This window comes from Schistocerca nitens, chromosome 2, assembly GCF_023898315.1.
Source record: "Schistocerca nitens isolate TAMUIC-IGC-003100 chromosome 2, iqSchNite1.1, whole genome shotgun sequence".
In the NCBI taxonomy this organism is placed as follows: Eukaryota; Metazoa; Arthropoda; class Insecta; order Orthoptera; family Acrididae; genus Schistocerca; species Schistocerca nitens.
Genome location: NC_064615.1, coordinates 1,002,978,232 through 1,003,001,648, shown reverse-complemented (window position 1 = coordinate 1,003,001,648; position 23,417 = coordinate 1,002,978,232). Strand labels below are relative to the sequence as shown.

Below are 23,417 nucleotides of genomic sequence, written 5' to 3'. Positions count from 1 at the left end.
ACCTGCGACCGTAGCGGTCTTGCGGTTCCAGACTGCAGCGGCTTTAACCGCACGGCCACTTCGGCCGGCATTTAATTACAGAGCTTACCCACTCCGCATCTAACTGAAGAGAAAGGTGAAATTAAATGTCTGCAGCATATGTTTTTGTTTCCATAGATAAAAACGACTCATGATATCATCACAGTTATAAGATACTAAAAATTCCTCAGGAAAATATTTTTGCTCAATAAGCTAAAGTGTCAGTAAACAAACAGCCCAGTATTTGAGTAGTCGCCGACCTGTGTTCTAGGTGCTTCAGTCTGGAACCGCGCGACCGCTACGGTCGCTGGTTCGAATCCTGTCTCGGGCATGGATGTGTGTGATGTCCTTAGGTTAGTTAGGTTTAAGTAGTTCTAAGTTCTTGGGGACTAATGACCTCAGATGTTAAGTCCCATAGTGCTCAGAGCCATTTGATTAGTCAACATCAAATATCCATTCTGAGGACGAAGATGTGAAGTACAAATAAATGAAAGTATCGTTGAATAAGTTTTGGACAGGTATGTTCCGAGCGAGGTTTTAAGAGATGGGAAAGACCACCGTGATCTAATAACCATGTTAGAAAGTTGCTATGTAAACAAAGTGAGCGTCACAGATTTTAGCGAAATCGAATCCTAGCTGACAATCAAAAGTTGAACTAAGCTAAAATGTGTCTAAGAACATCATTGAGAGAAGATTCACTGAATTATGCCAACTGATTTGACTAAAAACTGATCGAAATCATCAGTTCAGTAGCTCAGTGACCATACTGGCACCGAAACGGAAGACGACTGAGGGAAGGCCGAGATACTGATTTCAGTCTTCCTAAAAGGTTTCCCTAGGACGTAATATGGTCCCTTCATTCAGGCATCATAATCACGGTAAAATGGAAGACACTGAGCTAAGTGATCGCATAACGGTCAAGCAACTACAATCATTAAATAATGGAGAGTCATCTGGAACAGATGAGATACTAATAAGAATATGCTATAACGAACCCTCTTTGCCGGTCTGTGTGGCCGAGCGGTTCTAGGCGGTACAGTCTGGAACCGCTTGACCGCTACGGTCGCAGGTTTTAATCCTGCCTCGGGCATGGATGTGTGTGATGTCCTTAGGTTACTTAGGTTTAAGTAGTTCTAAGTTCTAGTGGACTGATACCTCAGATGTTAAGTCCCATAATGCTCAGAGCCATTTCAACCCTCTTTGCAGGCGGAAGCAGAACGTTTTATGCATCTTGCCGACACGTACAGCGCTGTTCGTCTTTTAAACTGCTTTGTCAGTTTGAGCAGCATTATAAGTCGTTTCAGAGCAGGCAGTGTTTCTAAGGAAAGGTATGTGAATAAATGCCAATATCAGGAAAACCTTGCACTTTCGCGACCTCTGTACTTGCTTCTTTCTTCCAGAAGGGATGGTTGCTTTTATAACTGCAAGAACTACACCTCCCACAGCAAACTCAGGGTGTTTGAATGGGAAAGCAAAAGATAAGGTCCTCATCCCTTGCACTACCAGACTGCCTCGGGTGTCCCATTTCTACCGCAAACTACCTTGAGTCGACACAGGCAAAATATTATAGCTTCATTTGATATTATATGAGCTGCGGCGAATTCTTCGTGAGTTTCAAGTAATCAAATTCCGTGCTCAGAAGTTATTCACAGCAGAAGCAGCCGTATGACCACTTCTGTGATTCCAGATTAACGTTCATCACCTGCATGATGTCACTTAGGAGATTTTCTACACTTCGAAGTGGCAAGATCAGTGTGAGTGTTAGTGAAAGTAAAAGAGTCATTTTAAATCATCTGCTGTCTTTATTGCCTCTAGTACAAATTACAATTGTGTTCTGTCTTACTCTCCCAAGATATACTGCCAGTTTGTTGTTAACTTTACCACGTAACTATCATGAGTTGTGACCTTGTGTTGCTAAAAATTTGTGAGAAATTGAGTGTACCTCCATTTTTTTATAATCTCAGATTTTGTGACGTCTTGTTGCGCTTGTTGTGTGTATAAACTATGTCCCTGATCATCGTCTGCTGTTTCTGATTGCATCATTTCTCTTTTCATTAATAACAGTGAAAACTTGATGTGCAGAGTAAAGGTAAATAAATTTAATTATTTTTTAAAACAAGTTTATTAAAATTTAAAAACCTAAGACAAATAATAAATAACTTTTTTAGTTGAATTGCCGGTTCACAATATGCTGTCGCTTCATATACATTTGCTTCCCTTACTGATCTGGAAGTAATCTGAAACAGAAGGAAAAATGATTATGTAGCTTTCCAGAAAATTATTATAATGCAAAGGAATTTAACAGTAGTCGCTCTTGAACGTTCTGTTCTAAAGGAATAGATTGAGAACTTAATATTTTGAGAGAAAAGTTAATTAATCTTTCTGAAAATTCTATATTCGAACCCTAAAACTAATTGTATTCATTATGGTATATGTAAGTTCGTTCGGATGTCTTTGGTGTAAAAGAGGAGTTGCCATCGCAGAACATGTGGACTTGTTCAGCACAGATTGATACACGTATGTTTGAGGCTTGTAGCTCATTTCTACTGCTTACTGTTACCACCAAATGTGTAGGAGGAAATGAAATAAGACTGGCTTGTGATATAATAGGCTGAATGAATATTGCCACCTAGCAGTAAACTATGCTGCTAGCTATCAGACAAAGCTTGTGCATTACCTGAAAATGGGCATTCCGCAGTGACTTTCTGATAGGTGCTGTGCCGTTGACTTATGGAATGTGTTATCGATTTTTACTACAAAATAGTCAGTATAGTATAGTTCACAACGAACACGAAATATGCAAATAAATATGCATCGAAGCCAAGCTCTAAGAAATCTGTCCACTCAGACTACAATATTTCTCCTTACTGAGTTTTATCTCTGAAGAAAAGTATTTGTTGAGAAATGCTTAACTAGCAGATCCATAGAAGTCTAGAGTGGCTTCTCGTAATAATTCACAGGCTGCCAATCATAATTGAAAAAAAGGAACACAAAAAAAGAGATCTGCTACAGCGCTGTTACCAGTTTTGAAATGCGAAGCGCTACCGGCTGCAGGCAGTAACTGTAGCCATCTATACAGCTGTGACAATAATGAGGCCATAGAGGCGCGTACAAAATCGCGTTACGTTACATGTTGAGGCAGGCACGTGCGGCCGCCGCGCCATGCCCACCGTAACTGTTAGGAATCAACCTACACTGACTCAACTATAAGATGATAGATCGAAGTCTATGTTACAAATCTGTGAATGGACTATTGGTCTGACTGCCGGCAGAGCGCAGCCCCTCTGTTCGCCGTGGCACTACGAGGGGAAGGGATGGCGGGTCCCTCGCTCCGACTGCTCGTCAACGCCCAGGGAAGATGCCCCCCCCCCCCCCCCGCTCTCCTTACTCTGATTGCAGGCTGAGTGTTCCTGGAGCCGTACTGGGTGGAATGGAAGAATGAGGAAATCTCCCCACCCTTACACGGACATCCAGAACCAGAGTCAAGTATTCTTTCACCAGACCACCACCCAACTCGAATGATGCGCGAATAAAGTCAGTACACAGAAAGTTTCTGTTTGCGTTAATGAATAGCTTTGCTAGTCAGAAGTGTAAAATTAAAGTCATTATATTTATTTCTTTAAAGTCAGTACCGCCATTAGACTGTTGTTTAGTTACAGTGTTACATTTACACTTACACAATCATGAGTTGGGCTTCAGAGTGCCATTATCAAGTGTTTTCTGAAAGCAGGTTAGACAATAACAGTGAAATACTTAACAAGTGATATAACCATATAAGAATCCATATTTGTAATGCTTACTTACAAGTGTTATAAATAGCCTCAGATGGCATACTGTCTTATTGAAGTACACTATTACACACATTATCTAAGAGTCGATCTTTCTGACAGAGCCTACTGCTTTGTTTCATTATTAGTACACCATCTTGACTGAATGACAGTTGGCGAAGTGTCAAATTGCCTTGGTCAAAGAAAGTCCTGTTACAAGCAGGTGACCTTTTTTAGTCTTTGGGTTCAGTATCCGGTAGGATAGGAAAGATTAGGAGCAATTTATTTTCTTTGGTAGTTACTACATCTTTGCAGTTTTTGTTTATCTTAGTATACAATGAAGTTGCCTGCTCATAAACATAAACAGTAACAAACCTCTCGATAATATTCGCTGCATCCATAAATATAGCAGTCCAGCTAGTCATTGACGTTGTTTAATGTACATTTTAGTAGGCAAATATACAGCTTTGTACGTGAAATTAACGCATGGCCAACTCTAAGTTGTGTAGTTTTGCCTCAATTCAGAATTAATACAATACAGTGCAATTACCTATTCTACTCACTCATTGATTCACCAGTGAGGTTTGAAGCGATATTTATGATGTACGTATCATCAGGCGTGTAAATCCTGTTATATGTGGTGGAACATTACTTAGGAATAAGTGCAAATAACACAATGTCAATGACTAGCTTGAGTGCTATATTTATGGATGCAGCGAATGTTATGGAGAGGTTTGTTACTGTTTATGTTTATGAGCAGGTAACTTCATTGTATACTAAGATAAACAGGTACTGCAAAGATGTAACAACTACCAAAGAAAATAAATTGCTCCTAACCTTTCCTATCCTACCGGACACTCAGTCCGAAGACTAAAAGGTCACCTGCTTGTAGCAGGAATTTCTTTGACCAAGGCAATTTGACACTAAGCCAACTGTCATTCAGTCAAGATGGTGTACTCAGCAATGAAACAAAACAGTAGGCTCTGCCAGAAATATCGACTCTTAGACAATGTGTCTAATAGTGTATTTTAATACGACAGTACGCCATCTTAGGCAATTTGTAACACTTGTAAGTGAGCATTACAAATATGAATTCTTATATAGTTATATCACTTGTTATGTATTTCACTGTTATTGTCTAACCTGCCTTCAGGAAACACTTGATAATGGCACCTTGAAGCCGAAATCATGATTGTGTAAGTGTAAATGTAACACTGTAAATAAACAACAGCCTAATGGCGGTACAGACTGTGGCCCTACATTATGAAAAAATTATTATATTTATTGTTGTTGATCACATTTTGTCTACATTTGAATGAGACTAACTTGCACACTGGTCATACACGGTCCAGGCACATTAATGTGAGCACTGCTTGTTTTCGACGTCAACGTGCAATACCATTCATAGACGGCAGGTGCAGCAGTAGCAGGGAAGGGTATATAACATGTATTGGGGGACGCGGTAAACAATGCAGTCGTTGTCGTAGTGTAGAAAAGAGGCGATTTATGCGACGTCCAAAAGGGCAAGATCATTAGCTCTCGGGTCAAGGATGTAAGCATTTCCGAAATGGCTAAGTTTGTAAATTTCGCGTGCCGCCGTCGGTGAACTATACCGTGCATGGCAAAATGGCGGCGCTATTCAAAACTAGTGCCGAGGCAACTGTGATGCGCCGTAGGCCACGCATGACGGCTATGGAGATGTGTACGGACTACTAGACGTGCAGGTGTTGAGCAACTGACCGTCCAGATGAACCAAGGGCTATCAACGGTGTTTCCTCAACGACCGTTCAGTGCTGCGTATGGGCCTCCGCAGTAGGCACCAGATTCACGCACCCATAAAGATCGCTGTTCATCGGCCACGAAGGCTGGAATTTGCACGGCAATATCGCAAATGGCCATTCACTGAGTGGCGACAGGTGCCCTTTTCAGATGAATCACGTTTTATGCTGCATCGGACAAATGCCATTTGGTGTGTACGGACCTGCACCAATCGTTGGAAGGATCCTGGACGGAGTACAGAGCGTTATGGTCTGAGGAATGTTTCGGGGAATTCCCTGGATGATCTCCTTATTCTGGAAGGCACAATGGATCAATACAAGTATGCATCTACCACTGACTACCATGTTCAGTCTGACGACCACTCAGTGTGGCATCTACCAGCAGAAAAGTGCAACGTGTCACGTGGCTTATAGTGTATGTGCTTGGTTGAAATAGCACCAGGATGAGTTTATCACACTTCCCTGGCCACCAAACCCCTCGGATTTAAACCTAGTAAAGAATCCGTGGGGCCATCTCGATCGGGCTGTTTACGGTAGCCTGGATCCTCAACCGAGAACCTAGCGCCGTTGGACACGGCACTGGAGTTGTCATGGCTCCACATCGTTATCGGTACCTTCCACAACATCACAGATTCTCTTCCTGCACATCCACACTGCAAAATGTGGTTACTCAGGTTTTTGACAAATGGTCACATTAATGTGACTGGACAGTGTAACTAACTAACTGCACTGTCCACTACATGTACACTGTACGGTCAACAAGCATACATCAGCAAGTCAATTGTAAGAAGCAATGACATGTCATGTATCTTTAGCCTGTTAGGATGGCGTTGTGAATATAAATGTGTTTTTTCTTAGCACAGTGTAACCTACGTCTTCATTGTTTTCCGCGTACTAAAATGTACAAACCTGATCTAGGAGGTAAGTACTACATCATTCAGCTCGAGAACGAAGTAGCTTAGCCATTTTCTTTCGTTATGTCAACGTCTGAAGTCATTGTCGGTAATGATGTTTCAAACTATCGATCGGCCCGACAGCTGTGAAATAAGAGCCATCATCAAATTTTTTAATGCGAGAAATATTCGACCTAGTGAAATTTATCGTCAGGCAAGTGAAAGTTACTTATAGAACAGGACGAGTGAAGATGTGATGCGAAAGTGGGTTACGATGTTTAACGAAGGAAGGGAAAATGTCCAGGACAAGGAGCGTACTGGATGCCCGTTGTTGATCACTAAAGAACTGGTGCGCTGCACCGACGAACAAGTTCGCTCCAGCAGGCGAGTAACGATTTGTGATCTGTCAATGCATTTTCAAAGAAAATTATCATCCTTATTACACACTCTTCTGACTGAAAATCTGCACTACAACAAACGTTGTGCGCGATGGGTACCGAAAACACTAACAGACGTTCAAAAACGGAGGAGAGCATTGTTGGAGTTTTTACAGCGTTGTGCGGCAGAAGGAAAAAATTTTTTGAAAAGGAAATGAGCGTTTGACGTCATTGGCCGGGAGGCCCCTTGCGGGGCAGGTCCGGCCGCCTTGGTGCAGGTCTTATTACATTCGACGCCACATTGGGCGATCTGCGAGCTGGATGGGGATGAAATGCTGATGAAGACAACACAACACCCAGTCCCTGAGTGGAGAAAATCTCCGACCCAGCCGGGAATCGAACCCGGGCCCGTAGGACGGCAATCCGTCACGCTGGCCACTTGTTTATTTTATTTTTTTATCTCATTTTGTTCTGTATTGTTCGTTGAATTTGTTCGTGGCGGACGTCCGATTACACCCGTTCAGGTTGTTCGTTGATCCGTTCACTCAGTTTCTTTATTACAGAGGGCAGCCAAACCCTCTGACCGAACACGCTGAGCAACCGTGCCGGCTGAATCAGCTATCGGGGTGGACTTTGAAATGTATTGTCACAGGCGATGAGACATGGATTTGTTACAAGTCACCTGAAACGAAAGGACACTGACTGAAGTGGAGGCACACTGGTTCACCGAAACCAAAGAAAGCAGTGTCACCTCTTTCTTGAAGGAAAATCATGTGACTGAATGGAACGAGGCACAACAATAGACACAGATTACTGTGCTATGTTGAAGAGGTTGAAGCGCGCAGTACAGAACAACAGGCTTGGTGGGAAGAATTTATTCTATCACCCTCCATACAACGTGGACCTAGCTCTAACAAACTTCTGTTTGTTTTCTCATCTCAAGATATTTCTTGCACGGCAGTACTTTGCACGCGGCAATGAGATCAAGGTAAACGTCCAAACTGGTCCACGTCAGAGACGGTCCAATTCTACGAGGCGGTATATTGCAATTAGTAACAAGATGTCACACGTGTCTTAATTTGCATGGTGAGTGTGTCGAACAGTAGTTTAAAGTGTGTAGATTTTTCTGTAATAAAGTACAAATGAAAGAAAATTGTTAAACTTTATAAATACCCAAACGATACGTCATCTCTGGGTCAACATAGTATGTCATGTCTCTTAGACGTAAGTGGGTGACCAAGCAGAAAACTATTGATTATGTGTGACTTAAAAATTGCTGCTGCAGTCTTCTGGCTTCCACTGCGTAAGCCAACAACCTGGGGGGCAATTTGTACAGTTATTTGTTCTAAGTACCAATAAAGAAGACGAATGCTCCAGTGTCTTTCGTGGTACTAAGGTCATGCAATAAGTAATTCATCAATTTTTTTCTGAAAGCTGATTGGTTTCATTCTGGATTCAAATACACCACATTATTCTGCACTCATTTGGCCACGAAATGCTATTTTTTCAATGTAATCTCCGTTCAATGCAGCTGCCTCAAATCGCCTTAGTAGGAGTGTTTGTATGCCCGCATGGTGCCACTCTACTGCTCGAGGTTTGAGCTAACATCTTTCGGCACTAATAACTTCCCAATCTTCCACTTTCTACTTCATGTTGTGTGCATCCTTCATGGGGGGGGGGGGGGGGCGAGGCTGGCTGTAGGATGGATGAGAAAGAATAGGCCAGTGAAGTTTTGTGAGCTCCTCTCGGGTGCACAGACTCGTGTGAGGCCTTGCGCTGTCATGGAGATGGAGAAGTTCATTTGCTTTTTGTGGCTATGAACACGCTGAAGTCGTTTCTTCAGTTTCCGAGGGTAGCTCAATACACTTTAGACTTGATCGTTGCACCATGAAGGAGGACACCAAAAAGAATAACCCCTTCAGAGTCCCAGACTTTACGGGCTGAAGAAGCGGATTTGCACTTTTTCTTCAGAGGAAAGGTGGTGTGGCGTCACTCCATGGATTGCCATTCCCTTTCTGCTAAGATGTGACGAACCTATGTTTCATCGCCTGTGACGACGTTCGACAAAAAATTTTCACGACCAGCTATGTAAAGTGCAAGCTACTCCACACAGATTGTCATTCGCTGCCCTTTATGGTATCCTGTTAGGAGGCGAGGAACCCACTGGGTACACACTTTTCAGTGTCCCAACTAGTAACGAGTGCGTCAGGAGTACCAATAGAGACGTCCGTTCGAAGAGCGAGGTATTTCATTAGAACTAAATATTAATACCTTCAACTGCTGACGGGCGTTGGTATATATCAACGGGGACAGGTGAAAATGTGTGTCCCGTCCGGGAATCCGACCCTGGATCTCCTGCTTACATGGTAGACGCTCTATCCATCTGAGCCACCGAGGACACAGAGGATAGTGCGACTGCAAGGACTATCTCGCGCACGCTTCCCACGAGAGCAACATTCTCACCATATATGTCCACACACTACATTCGTAGTGTCCCTGACCAACATACTCATTACTGGTGGAAGACATTCTTACCAAGTCCCATAAGAGTTCAGGTAATATGTATGCATCCGCACTGAAGAGGAAGGTCATGGCCGGTATTGCCAGAGTTATATACGAGGGCTATTCCGAAAGTAAGGTCCGATAGGTCGCGAAATGGAAACCACGGTAAAAATCAAAAATGTTTTATTTGCAACAGTTAGATACACCTTGCAGCTACTTATCTCCATAGTCGCCGACCCGACTTAGACGTGTATCGTAGCGTTGTACCAACTTTCCCATACCCTCGCTATAGAAGGCAGCCGCCAGTGCTCTCCGCCAATTCTCTACGCTGGCCTACGGCTCGTTGTCTTGTGCCGAAATGTTGTCTTCATAACCAGCGGTTCATGTGACCTGAGCTGAAACTCAGAGGGAGACAATTACGGGCTGTATTGTGGGTAATCTCACATTTCCATTTGAAAACGATGCAGGAGCATCTTCATTGCCCCTGCAGAATGCGGCTGAGAATTGTCTTGAAGACGAAACAGCACGACAGTTATGTAATGTTAGCTGCATAGCTTCAGGGGAAATGTCTCACCAGGCCCCCGTACTTGGCGGCAGACACTATTTTCTAGACATCTTTACGCACTCACTGCGAGCTCAGAAATGAGAAGAGCGACGTGATGCTAACTGGGGTTATACTAGAGACACTACCCAACACATCTGTGCAAAGCTTTATCGGATTTTCATAGTCGTTTCCATTTCGTGACCGATCGGACCTTACTTTCGGAATAGCCCTCGTACTTATACGGAAATTGATGACCTGTGACGACGTGGTCGCCGCGTCCGCCATTGATGACAAGAATTAAATATGAGTCGATCACCCCGAATGAGACTGTCTGTACGTTCCAACATTCCGTGAGTCAGTTACTGTATGCGGCCGGCCGGCACGAGGGAGATCGGACAGATTGCGATGATGACAGATGCCACGCCCCACGACTCACCGTTGACTGACAGCTCTCCGCACACATTCTGGAAACGTCTATAAATATCTGCTTTGCTCTGGTTTTCTGCTAAAAGAAACTCGATGGCAGCTCTCTGCTTGGAACGTACCTCCGTTACAGCCGCCCTTTTGAAGGCTGTATATAGCGCCACCACCTATCGGAACTTCACAAATATATAGGAGCTGAAGCGGGAATATTCCACGATGTCCCATAACAATTTCCGAATTTTTTAAACCGAAATTGGCCGAGAAAAAAATGTGTTGCATTACTTATTGAAAGCCGCTCGTTTATCACTGTTACAGGCGTAACGAATAGAGAGCTTTCGAGCGAAAAGGCAGCGCGACGTTCAGATAGGCGAGTCACCACACCGCCACTTGACTCACCCGTGCCGTGACATTTGTTGTAGCAACGCATGTGGCAGCCGCTGCTGAAGCCGCGACGTCCGTTCTTGTAGCTGCTGGCGCAGATGGGCTCGTAGATGATGCACTGCGGGCAAGAGCAACTCGTGGTCGCCGCGTCCGCCATGCAAGCGACAGCGCCTTGAAAAGGAAGCAGACCACTAGAGAGAAACTACTCATGCGAAACACAGCTTGCTTTACTCACACTCGATGCTGTGCGAGTAGTTGATGCAGAATAACGTGTAGAACCACCTTCCTAGGTTTCCGAAAGTTATTACGAGGGTCACTCCAAAAGAAATGCACACTATTTTTGTAAAAATACAGTTTTCATTCTGCATGTGTGAAAGTTTAACAGTGTGTAGTTACATCCTTCCCGCTTGTTTTCAAACTTAGTTCAACCTGTTCCCGTAAATGGCGCCGTCACAGCATGTCTTCAAGGTGGTTTCTACACTTGACGTTCGTCAGAAACAACGTGCTATCATAGAATTCCTGTGCTGTGAAAAGGAGACAGTGGGAAACATCCACAAGAGGTTGAAAAAGGTGTATGGAGATGCTGCTGTCGATCGCAGTACAGTTAGTCGGTGAACAAGCAGGTTACGTGATGAAAGCGGGCACGGCAATATTGAGGATTGTCCTCGCAGCGGCAGGCCTCGTACTGCACCCACTCCAGACAATGTGCAGAGAGTTAACGAATTGGTGAATGCCGACAGACGCATCACAGTGAACGAATTGTCACGCTACTTTGGGATAGGAAAAGGAAGTGTTTGCAGAATACTGAAAGTGTTGGCGTTAAAAAAGGTTTGTGCCATGTGGGTTCTCAGGATGTTGACAGTGGCTCACACAGGAATTTCTTGGAAGAATTGTGACAGGTGATGAAACACGGCTCCATCATTTTTCACCAGAGACGAAGAGGCAATCAATGGAGTGGCATCATGCAAATTCACCCAAGAAAAAAAATTCAAATCCACACCTTCTGCTGGAAAAGTTATGGCTACGGTGTTTTTCGATTCCGAAGGACTCTTGCTTGTGGACATCATGCCAAGTGGAACCACCATAAATTCTGATGCATATGTGACGACACTGAAGAAACTTCAAGCTCGACTGAGTAGTGTTCGACCACATCGGCAAAAGCAAGATGTTTTGCTGTTGCACGACAATTCACGGCCACATGCCAGTCAAAAAACCATGGAAGCGATCACAAAACTCAGATGGACAACACTGAAACACCGGCCTTACAGTCCTGACCTGGTTCCATGTGACTATCATCTCTTTGGGAAACTGAAAGTTTCTCTTCGTGGAACAAGGTTTGAAGATGATGACTCCATTTTCCACGCTGGCTCCAACAGGTTGGTCCAGGATTTTACGGTGCATGTATACAGGCGCTGGTTCCAAGATGGCGTAAGGCAGTTGAGAGGGATGGAAATTATGTGGAGAAATGAAAATATTGTTCCTAAAGGATGTATCTACACGCTGTAAAGCTTTCAAACATGTAGAATAAAAGATGGATTTAAAAAAAAAATAGTGTGCATTTCTCTTGGAGTGACCCTCGTATACTGTGCACCACATTACTGAACGGCTAAAACGTTCGTCCAGTCCCAGCTGCAGGCTGCCTACCTAGCGGCTTGCAGAGCCAACAAAAATTTGATTTTCAGTGTTTTATTTACAAAATAAAAATCCGCTTCGTTGCTTGTAATTTTCTTAATTTATACCATGACCGGTTTAGAATCTTAAAGTTTCTTCCGTGTCGTGCTGTCCAGGCGGGCGCTGTGGTTGCTCGTCCTATGCTCCCATGCGTTTGTTTGGCGTGAATGTGATACCCAGTGATTGACTGGCCCGACCACCATATATTTGTGTGTTCATTATTATTTGGTGGCACCTGAAGATTCTGGATTTCCGGAAGGCTTTTCAGACGGTACCACACAAGCGCCTCGTAGTGAAATTGCGTGATTATGGAATATCGTCTCAGTTATGTGACTGGATCTGTGATTTCCTGTCAGAGGGATCACAGTTCGTAGTAACTGACGGAAAGTCATCGAGTAAAACAGAAGTGATTTCTGGCGTTCCCCAAGGTAGTCTTATAGGCCCTTTGCTGTTCCTTATCTATATAAACGATTTGGGAGACTATCTGAGCAGCTGTCTTCGGTTGTTTGCAGATGACGCTGTCGTTTAGCGACTAATAAGGTCATCAGAAGCTCGAAACAAACTGCAAAACGATTTAGAAAAGATATCTGATTTTTTGCGAAAAGTGGCAGTTGACCCTGAATAACGAAAAGTGTGAGGTCATCCACATGAGTGCTAAAAGAAACTCGTTAAACTTCGGTTACACGATAAATCAGTTTAATTTAAAGCCGTAAATTCAACTACATACCTAGGTATTCCAATTACGAGCAACTTAAATTGGAATAGAAAATGTTGTGGGGAAGGCTAACCAAAGACTGCGTTTTATTGGCAGGACACTTAGCAAATGTAACAGACCTACTAAGGAGACTGCCTACCTCTTTTTAAGAATACTGCTGCGCGGTGTGGGATCCTTACCAAAGAGGAGTACATCGAGTACATCGAAAAAAATTCAAAGAAAGGCAGCACGTTTTGTACTATCGCGAAATATGGGAGAGAGTGTCACAGAAATGATACAGGATTTGGACTGGACATCATTAAAACAAAGGCGTATTTTGTTGCGGCGGAATCTTCTCACGAAATTCCAATCGCCAATTTTCTCCCCCGAATGCGAAAATACTTTGTTGACACCGACCTACATAGGGAGAAACGATCACCACGATAAAATAAGGGAAATCAGAGCTCGTACGGAAAGATATAGGTCTTCATTCTTTTCGCGCGCTTTACGAGATTGGAATAATAGATAATTGTGAAGGTGGTTCGATGAGCCCTCTGCCAGGCACTTAAATGTGATTTGCAGAGTATCCATGTTGATGTAGATGATGAAGCTTTAAGCTTCGAAAGCAGTCGTGGAATAAATTAAGAAAATTGCTAGCAACGAAGACGGATTTTTATTCCGTAAATATGTTCCTTAGTTGCAGACGTTCACCTGATCAGACATTTTGTTCAATATTTCATGTAATTATTTATGGAACTGAAAGTTGTAAAATTCTATCATAATAAACTCATTAAAAGGTACGGTCTTACGTTAAAAGCTGAACACTAAAAGTCAAATATTAAAATTAGAAACTGCGTACATGTCTTGGGCGGCAGTAACTCAAGGCACGCAAATAACCCAGATTATATTCATCCAATATTTGAGAATGAGAGCTCTTAGCGACATCCAACGATGAAGTTCCTCTACATGAGCCTCTTCATGATTTTGCTTAAGGTTTAACTTAAAGTTTCCTACCTCTGGCACCTCAATTCCGGGCGCAAATTTTCAATTACATAAAAAAAGATCGAGCAGCTGAGTGTGTCTGCAGTGGCCAAAATGTATATCATCTTAATTTCACTTCACATTTCACTAAGATTTTTGATAATTATCGGGACCCTACACGCATATTCAATACATTTATGTGCAACATTTCAGTATGTACATCCTTTCCTCCTCTCACCTTATGAATGAAAAACGTGAATGAGAAAAAAAAAAGTTTAAAAAAATTCGGTATGTAGATCTGTCGGAATAAAAGTAGTCTGATAATGTAGTAGAATGCCACTCCTAGTAAGCACGTACCGGATAGCAAAAAGGTTTCTGTTCGCCTTGGACGAAGCTCTTGTGTAAGTTGGAACCACACAATATGAAGCTCCCTGAGCACTTCCGGCGGAACGGGAAGCGTGGGTTCCAAAAGTTCGGCAGTGTTTTCGGGAGACGCGAGACCGGTGACATCGACTAAGTGTGAATGTACCTATTCATAGTTAATTTAATACCTTATTTTGGTAGATATCACCTCCAGTCAAAATTAACGTCGTGATCTCATCGCTCATTGCTCGTTGAGTGGTATACGGAATTTTTCTTGCTATCTTCGGAACGATATGGCAGTTGCACTTAGCCACGCTTGCAAACTATTGTTCTGCTCTACCTTTGTTCAGACACGTGGACGTGTGATATATCTTCTCAGTTCGGTCTGATCTAGTTCGTTGGTGATCTCACGAGTATAGTGTAATTCAATAGATTTCTGAAACTTCGCTAATTTCGATTTCAATTCGTGATTTAGTTGCCACGTATCTTCGTTGCCTCAGCATGTGTTAAGTATGGACCTGAGAGCATTAAGTTCGCAGATCATGTCTCATAGTAATGTATCCTGTCCAATTTGCTTAGTTATTCTGAATTTTAACATTCATTTTATGCAGAACTTTTGTTTGTGAAGACCACGTGTTCGCGGATTATGAGAATCGTTACATGTCACATTTACTGGTTCTCAGGGTAAAACTCCCAAATTAATGTCAGAATTTCGTCTGTGGTGCAATTGTTAACAGTTTACAAATCGATGAATTCTTGTCCACTTGTCTCGGGCACTCAAGCGAAGGGATGGACCGTTTGCTAATCAGGTGCATACTGTTGGAGTTTTTATAGTTGTCCCATACTATAGTGTAGTTCTTATAGTTGCCCTGAATCTCTGTGATATGTGTCTATGTGCGTGAATGTTGCTTTTGAAAGATTCCTTTGATCTTTCCATAATTAATTATAAATTCTGCTGGCGTCTCCAAGACGCAGTTGTAAATGTAATTTTGTAACTCAGGCGAGAGTGTTACGAAGAACAGCAATCATCAGCCGCTTAGTAGTTGTTTAATTTATGAGTTTGCTAGGCTGTGTCTTGAATAAATGTGATATCTTTACCAGAGCACATGTTTACGTATTCCCTCGCAAGCTTCCATTTTTGCGCCATACTAGTATCTGTTATGCAAAAGATGAATATGGCGAAGTATTTATTTAATATTTATTCAACGATCACAATTGTGCTAATCCGGCAACTCAGTCAGTTTAAACATCAAAGGTATTTCTTTCATGTATAGCCAGATACTGTCTTCCCACTCTCCATGTTAATACATGCTTCATTTTTATGGACACCGATCACCAAGCAGATCCAGCACGCATAGATACCTTTCAATAATTTCCAGCTTTTTCCATTTCTAAGTCCTTGCGAGTTTACAGCTGTGCTAGACATGACAGTTCGATCCTGTCAAAGATCGGGCGACTGCTGGTCGTTGACAAATAACCAATATACTTTCAGAGTATGTTCATAGATATGCTGCAGGTTCTGTGAGTTACTGAATAACGGAACCCGTAACGTTATATTTGACAGAATATGTTCTATAGTGATGAAAGTAAAAATGGGTGCGCTCCAAGGAAATCTGCAATATCTCAATACACACTAACGATTTGCCCGATAGGCTTGCGCTACTATCAAATAAAAGGAAGAACATAGAAATTTTGATTTTATTTTTATTTAATCAATGTTTCGGTTTGTTGGTGTTTAGTTACAGAGACATTGAAACAATGTCTCTGCTGTCATTAAGAACCGTTTTACACACCTTAAAGTCTAACTGAAAATAACCTAAGTGGCAGAAATAATTCATTTTTAAGCCACTTTCGCGTGTGATTACGTACATTCGACCTTCAGCGAAGATAATAGATTTTCAACTGTTTCTGCAGAATGATACTAAATACAATCTATATCTATGCAGATAAATTATGTGTTTGCCAGACGGCAACATCAGGTGTGTACTAGCGGTTTCCTTAACATTATATGCAAATTAATGCTTTGTTACCAAATGACGTCTTGCAATAAGTGAGTTAAATATCAAATGTATCAGTTTCAAACAATGGAAAATCCAGGATAGAATGTAACAATACCAGAGAAGGAAAGTTGCTACTCGCCATATAGCGGAGATGCTGAATCGCGATAGGCACAACAAAAAGATTCACAAAAGATGTATCAGTTAGTCACGCTTAGCCTTTTCGTTGTTTTACATTTTATAACACTTGAGTGAAATACCGCCTGCGAATATAACTAGGAAAAATCGTGATGTACTCGACGCGCAAGCGTCAGCGCCTGGAACGGAAGTCGTATGAAAGAAAACAGTCACTAGAGAAAAACTACTCATTTGAAGCACGAACTTGTTTTATCCACACTCCATATCGCGGAAATAGCTGATGCAGATGAACAGTCCTCCTAGATTTTCGAAACGCACTCTACTCTGCACCATATTATTAAACGACTAAAAATACTTTTAGCTCCCTACGCTTCATCATTAACTGCAATACAGATACGTTCTAATAAACTCGTGGTTTTTGTTTGCGATGCCGTAACTGTCATCTTTCAGTGGACAGTAATTAAAGTTTGATAAGTAAAGAGAGGAATCGTCACCAACAACTGTTAGCATTAGTGGCAAACGCTTGTTTTCTTTTGCTAGCGAATAACGAGTTAAAACTCATTGAGAGTTGAAAACGAATGATATTGTTACTGAAATAATACTTCTACCACGCACCTACCCAAACAATCCTCGCGCTGGTTGCTACTCAGTAGCGAAGACAGTTAACTGACATTAATATGGCGGTAACCAGTGTAGAAATACGAAACCGGCATTTGGCTGCAATAATTAGACGTCAGTTGTTTGAAACTGATAAACAATATTTTATTCAAAATAATCTCCATTGCTATTTATATTTTTCTCCCACCTCTCCGGCAGGCAAAAATGCCACACCAAAAAAACATTCTTCTTTTGAAGCGAACCGGTCAGCCAGCATTTTCGCACATTTTCATTCGAACTGAAGCGTTGTTCAGGGAGAAGGTGTCCCAGTGATGCAAATAGATGATAATCGGACGGAGCCAAGTCTGGAGAATAAGCCGCATGCACTGGTATTTCCCAACTGTATGCCTCGATTTTTCCCTGATCCGATTTGCTTTGTGTAATGAGGCGTTATTATGAAGCAATGTGACTTTGTGTTGTCTTTCTCCATATTTCGTTGTTTTTCAGGTACTGCTTTATTTAAATCGATGATTTTCTGTTGGCAGTTTCGCCAGGTTTCAGCAGCTCATAATAGATGACACCTTTCTGATCCCACCAAACATAGAGCATTGTCTTATTTCCAAAGCGATTTGGTCTTTCAGTGGATGTCGATGGTTTGCCTGGATTGACACATGATTTCCGACGCTTAGGACTCTCAAAATATATCCATTTTTCATCACCTGTCACTATTCGATGGAGAAACGGCTTCTTTTTGTATCTGGCGAGCAACATTTCATAAGTGGTCTTTCGATTTGCTTTCTGTCTTTTATTCAGTTCATGCGGAACCAATTTTCCCACTTTTTGCAACTTTCCCATAGCTTTCAAACAGAAGAGAAACAGCTGTCTGCGTCACATTCATTTGTTCCGCGAGTTTCTGTTGAGTTTGAGTATCATCTTCATCTAATAACGCCTGCAATTCGTTGTCTTCGAACTTTTTCGGTGGTTTCCCACGCTCGTCGTTTCTCACGTCAAAATCACCACTTTTGAATTTTCTGAACCACTCGAAACACTGTGTTTTCCCAAGAGCACGTTCGCCGAAAGCTTCGAGAAGCATTCCATGGGATTCTGCAGCATTTTTCTTCAAATGGTAATAGAAAATCGATTCTTTCTGCAAATCGCAAGTCGTAGGCACAAAACTCGACATGCTTACCAGTCTGAAACGCGTAACGGAAGTATGGAACTTGGGTTACTGCGTGTTAACATTCGTTGTCAACCGTTACAGGTAGCAGATGGCGCTGCAGACGCGGTCTCACGGGCCCTACACTGTCGGCTAGCACCATCTATAGGGAAATTCCGGTTTTATACTTCTAACCTGGTAAATTACGCATCAATGCCCAGGGTTTCATCCCAAACCTCCGCTTTGCCTTGTGTGTTTAAATTAACTATGTGGTGTCGTACCATCGATATTTATCGGTTATTATAACATAACTTCGTTTTCAGTTACAGTCGCAAACTTCTAACATATTGCCATTCCTGATGTTGCCGGCACGGTAGCTCAGCGTGTTCGGTCATAGGGTTAGCTGCCCTCTGTAATAAAAAAACTGAGTTAATCGATAAACAACGAACTTAAACGGATGTCTTACGACGTCCGCCCCGAGCAGATGTAACGAACGAAAGCGAACAAAAATGAGATTTAAAAAAAAAAAAATGTAGAGGCGTCATCTACGCAAATCGTACACACAGTCGGTCAAGTTCTGAGCCCGCAACAGTAGTGGTTCTGCAAAACTGGTCATAGCTGTGAAATGAAAATGAGCGTTTGGCGTCATTGGCCGGGAGGCCCCTTGCGGGGCAGGTCCGGCCGCCTTGGTGCAGGTCTTATTACATTCGACGCCACACTGGGCGACCTGCGCTCCGGATGAGGATGAAGTGATGATGAAGACAACACAACACCCAGTCCCTGAGTGGAGAAAATCCCCGACCCAGCTGGGAATCGAACACGGGCCCCTTACGACGCAATCCGTCACGCTGACCACTCAGCTATCGGGGCGGACGGTCATAGCTGTAGAAGTTAGCGAATGAGAATGAAAATAGTTTTTCTTTATTTTTTACTTGGACGCTCATCAGACTTTCAGTTCTTTCTCTGCCGTCATCAATAACAAAAGCAGTACGGTTTAGACGACATATTCTTCCCGACCGACTCAGTGACTGATAGTTCAAACAATTCCCAGTTGCACATTTTTAATTATATGATATGTTTCGAAGCCTTTGTATGATCTTCAGATCTAAGAAAATAGTTGCGTCAGCAACCCGTCTTGTCTGTGTCAGAACCTCATGTCAGAGGATTTTGATATGAGATTTCGACCCAGACAATGTCTGGAAAGAAATCTCCGACATTTGACTGTTAACTGCTCATTTATTTTGCACAGTGTAAAATAAACGAATAGTTAACAGACAAAAGGTGAAAATTCCTACCAAAAACTTCAACATGACTGGTCGTCCAAGAAGGAAAGATCATTGACACAAACAAAACGGATTGCTGACGCAGCCACTTAGATCTGAAGACGATCCAGAGAGATCGAAACATGTCATGTAATTGAAAATGTAGAACTGAGACTGAAGAATAAATGAGAGTTGTACTAAAAAAATATAAAAAAAACACTGCGGTAAACTCCGTAAGGACTCGCTGCAATAATCGAAAATTTTATTATGTAAAATACAATGTTAACACTATTCACAAGAAAGGCGCATAAAGAGTGGTATTAAAGGACAGTTTCCCAAATTTAAGTAAGCGAAACCCTACAGACCCATCCTGCAAAACAATTGTCAATGAAGAGAAACAACTCACATTTCTGTAACTTTGTCTCCGCTTCTACAGTTACCACCCGCAAAATCAATATTCGTGGAAGCGCGGCTATGAAGAACGACCTGGCAACGGCAAACAGTCTCGACAATTGTAAGCAGTATGGGAGACTCACCGATAAGCAGGATAACCAGCAAGTAGGCCTTCATCTTGATGTGGATTGCAGCTTTTCGGACCGTCTGAGAGGAGCTTCTGGTACCGTGGAACCGCTCGGCTGCTGCTTTTATAGGATGCAGATGCGTGACGTCACACGCTGCAAGCGGGAGGCAGGGAAGCACCGCTGTGCCATTGACCTCGTTCGCGGTGCACCAGCTTCTGGGAACGCCATGTCTGTGTTGCCACGCTCGTTAATACGAGGCGGAGTCAAGGGGGAGGAAGTAGTGTACAGATGCTATTCGAGGAACGTCAGCATAACGGTTTGATGTCTGCTGAAAAAGGTTCCAAGGCTTTATTGCAGCGTGTTCTAAGAAATGATGTGTTGTTGTCTTCCTGCTATGAGCAAGATATCTTTCTCCCAGTAAGTTACTTGTTTTTCAAGGTGTCGCGATTGTTTACATCTTGCATTACACCGTTTTACTGCGTAGTAGCAACCACTTTCGACAATCTAAAAACGTTTTCTGCCACTAAAGCTGCAACCTCCCCACTATTTGTTTCTGTATGAAATTTAGCCGAGAATAGAATTATCTCCCATTCCACAAAAAGTAACCGTATTACCAAAACTGTGTACCTACAAAATGTTATTCAACTTAAACTCGTTTGCTAAACAGGACCTAATATGTCTGAACTGTAACTGGTCTGAATAAAACTTGACTTTATATCAAATATGCAACTGAAGTAAAGCAATTATCTGGTCTTAATCAAAATTTCCACTTTCCTTGCATCTTGACAACATTTTTGCAGATTTCGCGAAAGCACAACAGCAAGCACGCAGCGGCTAAGCTAGATTTCTATTTTTAAACAAAATTGCCAAACAATATTCACACCGTTGCATACTATACTGTGCAATGTGGTAATGCGTAATGGTAAACCTTCTTTAAACAATAGGATGGGCAGAGCAACTATTCCTGTGAAATGATATTCCAAGATAACGATTTTAGAACTGAATATGTATTCAAAAAGACAGAGTAAAATTTCACGTGATCTTCACACGTAACATTGATCTGAATAATACTATGTTCAAGAAAGTGAGCCGGCCGGGGTGGCCCTGGGGTTCTAGGCGCTACAGTATGGAACCGCGCGACAGATACGGTCGCAGGTTCGAATCCTGCCTTGGGTATGGATGTGTGTGATGTCCTTAGGTTAGTTAGGTTTAAGTAGTTCTAAGTTCTAGGGTACTGATGACCTGAGAAGTTAAGTCCCATAGTGCTCAGAGCCATTTTAAAGGGTCAACAGAAAGGTCCGATCTTACTCGTCGGCTTTGACCCGTGACGTAAGCGTGTTGTGGTGTGTGACGTCATTACGGCGCGGAAAACCTAATACATGGTTTGATGTACTCTTGTTTAAAGAACATGTATACGTAATATGAAGCAATTTGATGAACATATTTATCTGTAGCGTAGCCCACTTGAGGTTAGGTTGGGAGTTTTTTTTTTGGAATGCGGCCGCGACAGCGGCCGCCTATGATTCGAAAATATTGATTTGACACTAATGAAGCCTGTGGGGGGATGGGGGGGGGGGCACTGCAGACTCCCCCCACCGCATAACGACATATTTAGTTTCTCCCCACCCAAAAACCCCCAATTTCCCACGCTTGTCCCGTTACAGTCATTAGGCTTTTTGTGAAATTTGTGTATTTCAGTGTTTACAATACGTATTCGATGTTTTTATATCCGCCATATTGGAATTGTTGTTTATGGTCGTTTCCGCGGTATTTGTGACGTCATGGGTCAAAACCGACGGGTAAGATCGGACGCTTCTGTATTTCCATTTTAAACTATTTGAACAAAGTGAAAAACGATATGAAAAGGGTATAATGTTAACAGAGAACTTCTATAAACATCAAACAGCATAATCAGTTGATATCTTAATGCATGAGTCAGGGAACTGGGACAGTCTTTCTCTCAGCTCTAAGCAAGTTATGTAGCTGAAGAAATTCTAAGAAATTCTAAGAAATTAGTTGCGCTGTGCTGCAGTCTTACCTCAAATTTCTTCTCTTCAAAAATAATAACATTACTCATAGTTTATATCCTTTTTGCCTTTCAATATATACATCATATTCATCCTTGCTGTCTACAATAAATCTTTTTTAATCTTACAGATACAATCACGAGTCAACACACCACTAATGAATACGTTCGTCACCTACCATAGTTCAACTAAGATCGTATCAGACTGCACAGAGGCAAAGATTGTACCACAAAAAGACAAAAGATTGTTTAACAGTAACATAACTTGCTCTCTCTCTCTGACGTGCACATCGATAACTTAGAAAAACCAAAATGATATACCCACCTTAGAAAGAACTTCGAAAACACACATGTACCTCCTTTTGTGAGGGATCGATTATTTTATTTTTATGTATCAATGAATCAATTTATCCTCATTCTTCTGATTGGTTTGATGTGAAGCATTAACGAATTTCTCCCCTGTACCAAACTCTTGGTCTCAGAGTAGCACTTACACCCTACATCTTCAGCTATTTGCTGAATGTGTTCCAATCTCTGTCTTCGTCTACAGTTTTTTCTCTCTATTGATCCCTCTACTACGTGGAAAGTTAGTCGCTGGTGTCTTAAGACGTGTGCTATAATCCACTCCTTTCTTCTTGTCAGTGTTACCCCCATATAATCCTTTCCTTACCTTATCAATCCATCTAATTTTCTACATTTGTCAGTAGCACCACATCTCAAATACTTTGATTATCTTCTGTTTCGGTTTTCCCACAGTCCATGTTTCACTACCAAACAATACTGTGTTCGAAATGCACATTCTCATACGTTTCTTCCGCAAATTAAGTTCTACGTTTGATACTAGTGGACTTCTCTTAGCCAGGAATGCCCTTTTTGCCAGGGTTAGTCTGCTTTTTATGTTCTCCTTGCTCCGACCAGCATGGGTTATTTTGCTGCCTAGGTAGCAGGATTCCTTAACTTAGTGATCTCCAAACCAGGTGTTAAGTTTCTCGCTGTTATCATTTGTGCTACTTCTCATTACTTTCATCTTTCTTCGAGTTACTTTCAATCCATATTCTGCACTGATTAGACGGTTCGTTACATTCCACATATACTGTAATTCTTGTTCACTTTCACTGAGCACAACACAGGAATAATAATCATATTCCGAAGAATGCATACTTCGTTGAAATTCTTCTAATCATTTAAATGAAGATTACGAAAATTTTCCTTCTTCAGACCTTTTCAAAATCCAACTAATTGAGCAAATAATGACCCATTCTTGAGGCCCTAGCGTTTTTGATTTAATACTGGTCAACAAATTCTAGAACATTTTTAGGGACAATTCA

General features: G+C 42.1%; 1 protein-coding gene across 1 annotated transcript; it reads right to left on the bottom strand.

Moving 5' to 3' along the window:
- Positions 1-2,136: 2,136 nt before the first annotated feature.
- On the bottom strand, positions 2,137-20,148 carry LOC126234764 (locustin). The gene is made up of 3 exons (XM_049943513.1): positions 20,079-20,148; positions 10,699-10,854; positions 2,137-2,255 (listed from the first exon to the last, which is right to left on the bottom strand). The coding sequence occupies exons 1-3, from the start codon at positions 20,110-20,112 to the stop codon at positions 2,218-2,220; spliced, it is 228 nt and encodes a 75-aa protein (XP_049799470.1). The 5' UTR covers positions 20,113-20,148; the 3' UTR covers positions 2,137-2,217.
- Between the last annotated feature and the right edge of the window lie 3,269 nt (positions 20,149-23,417).

What these genes read in the sequence shown, in the direction of transcription:
- LOC126234764 (XM_049943513.1), bottom strand. Translation starts at nt 20,112, where the DNA reads ATGAAGGCCTACTTGCTGGTTATCCTGCTTATCG. An exon ending in GCTGGTTATCCTGCTTATCG is followed by an intron (nt 10,855 to 20,078) that starts GTGAGTCTCCCA and finishes TTCCTTTTCAAG; the next exon opens with GCGCTGTCGCTTGCATGGCG. An exon ending in CAACAAATGTCACGGCACGG is followed by an intron (nt 2,256 to 10,698) that starts GTGAGTCAAGTG and finishes CTTCTGTTTCAG; the next exon opens with ATTACTTCCAGATCAGTAAG.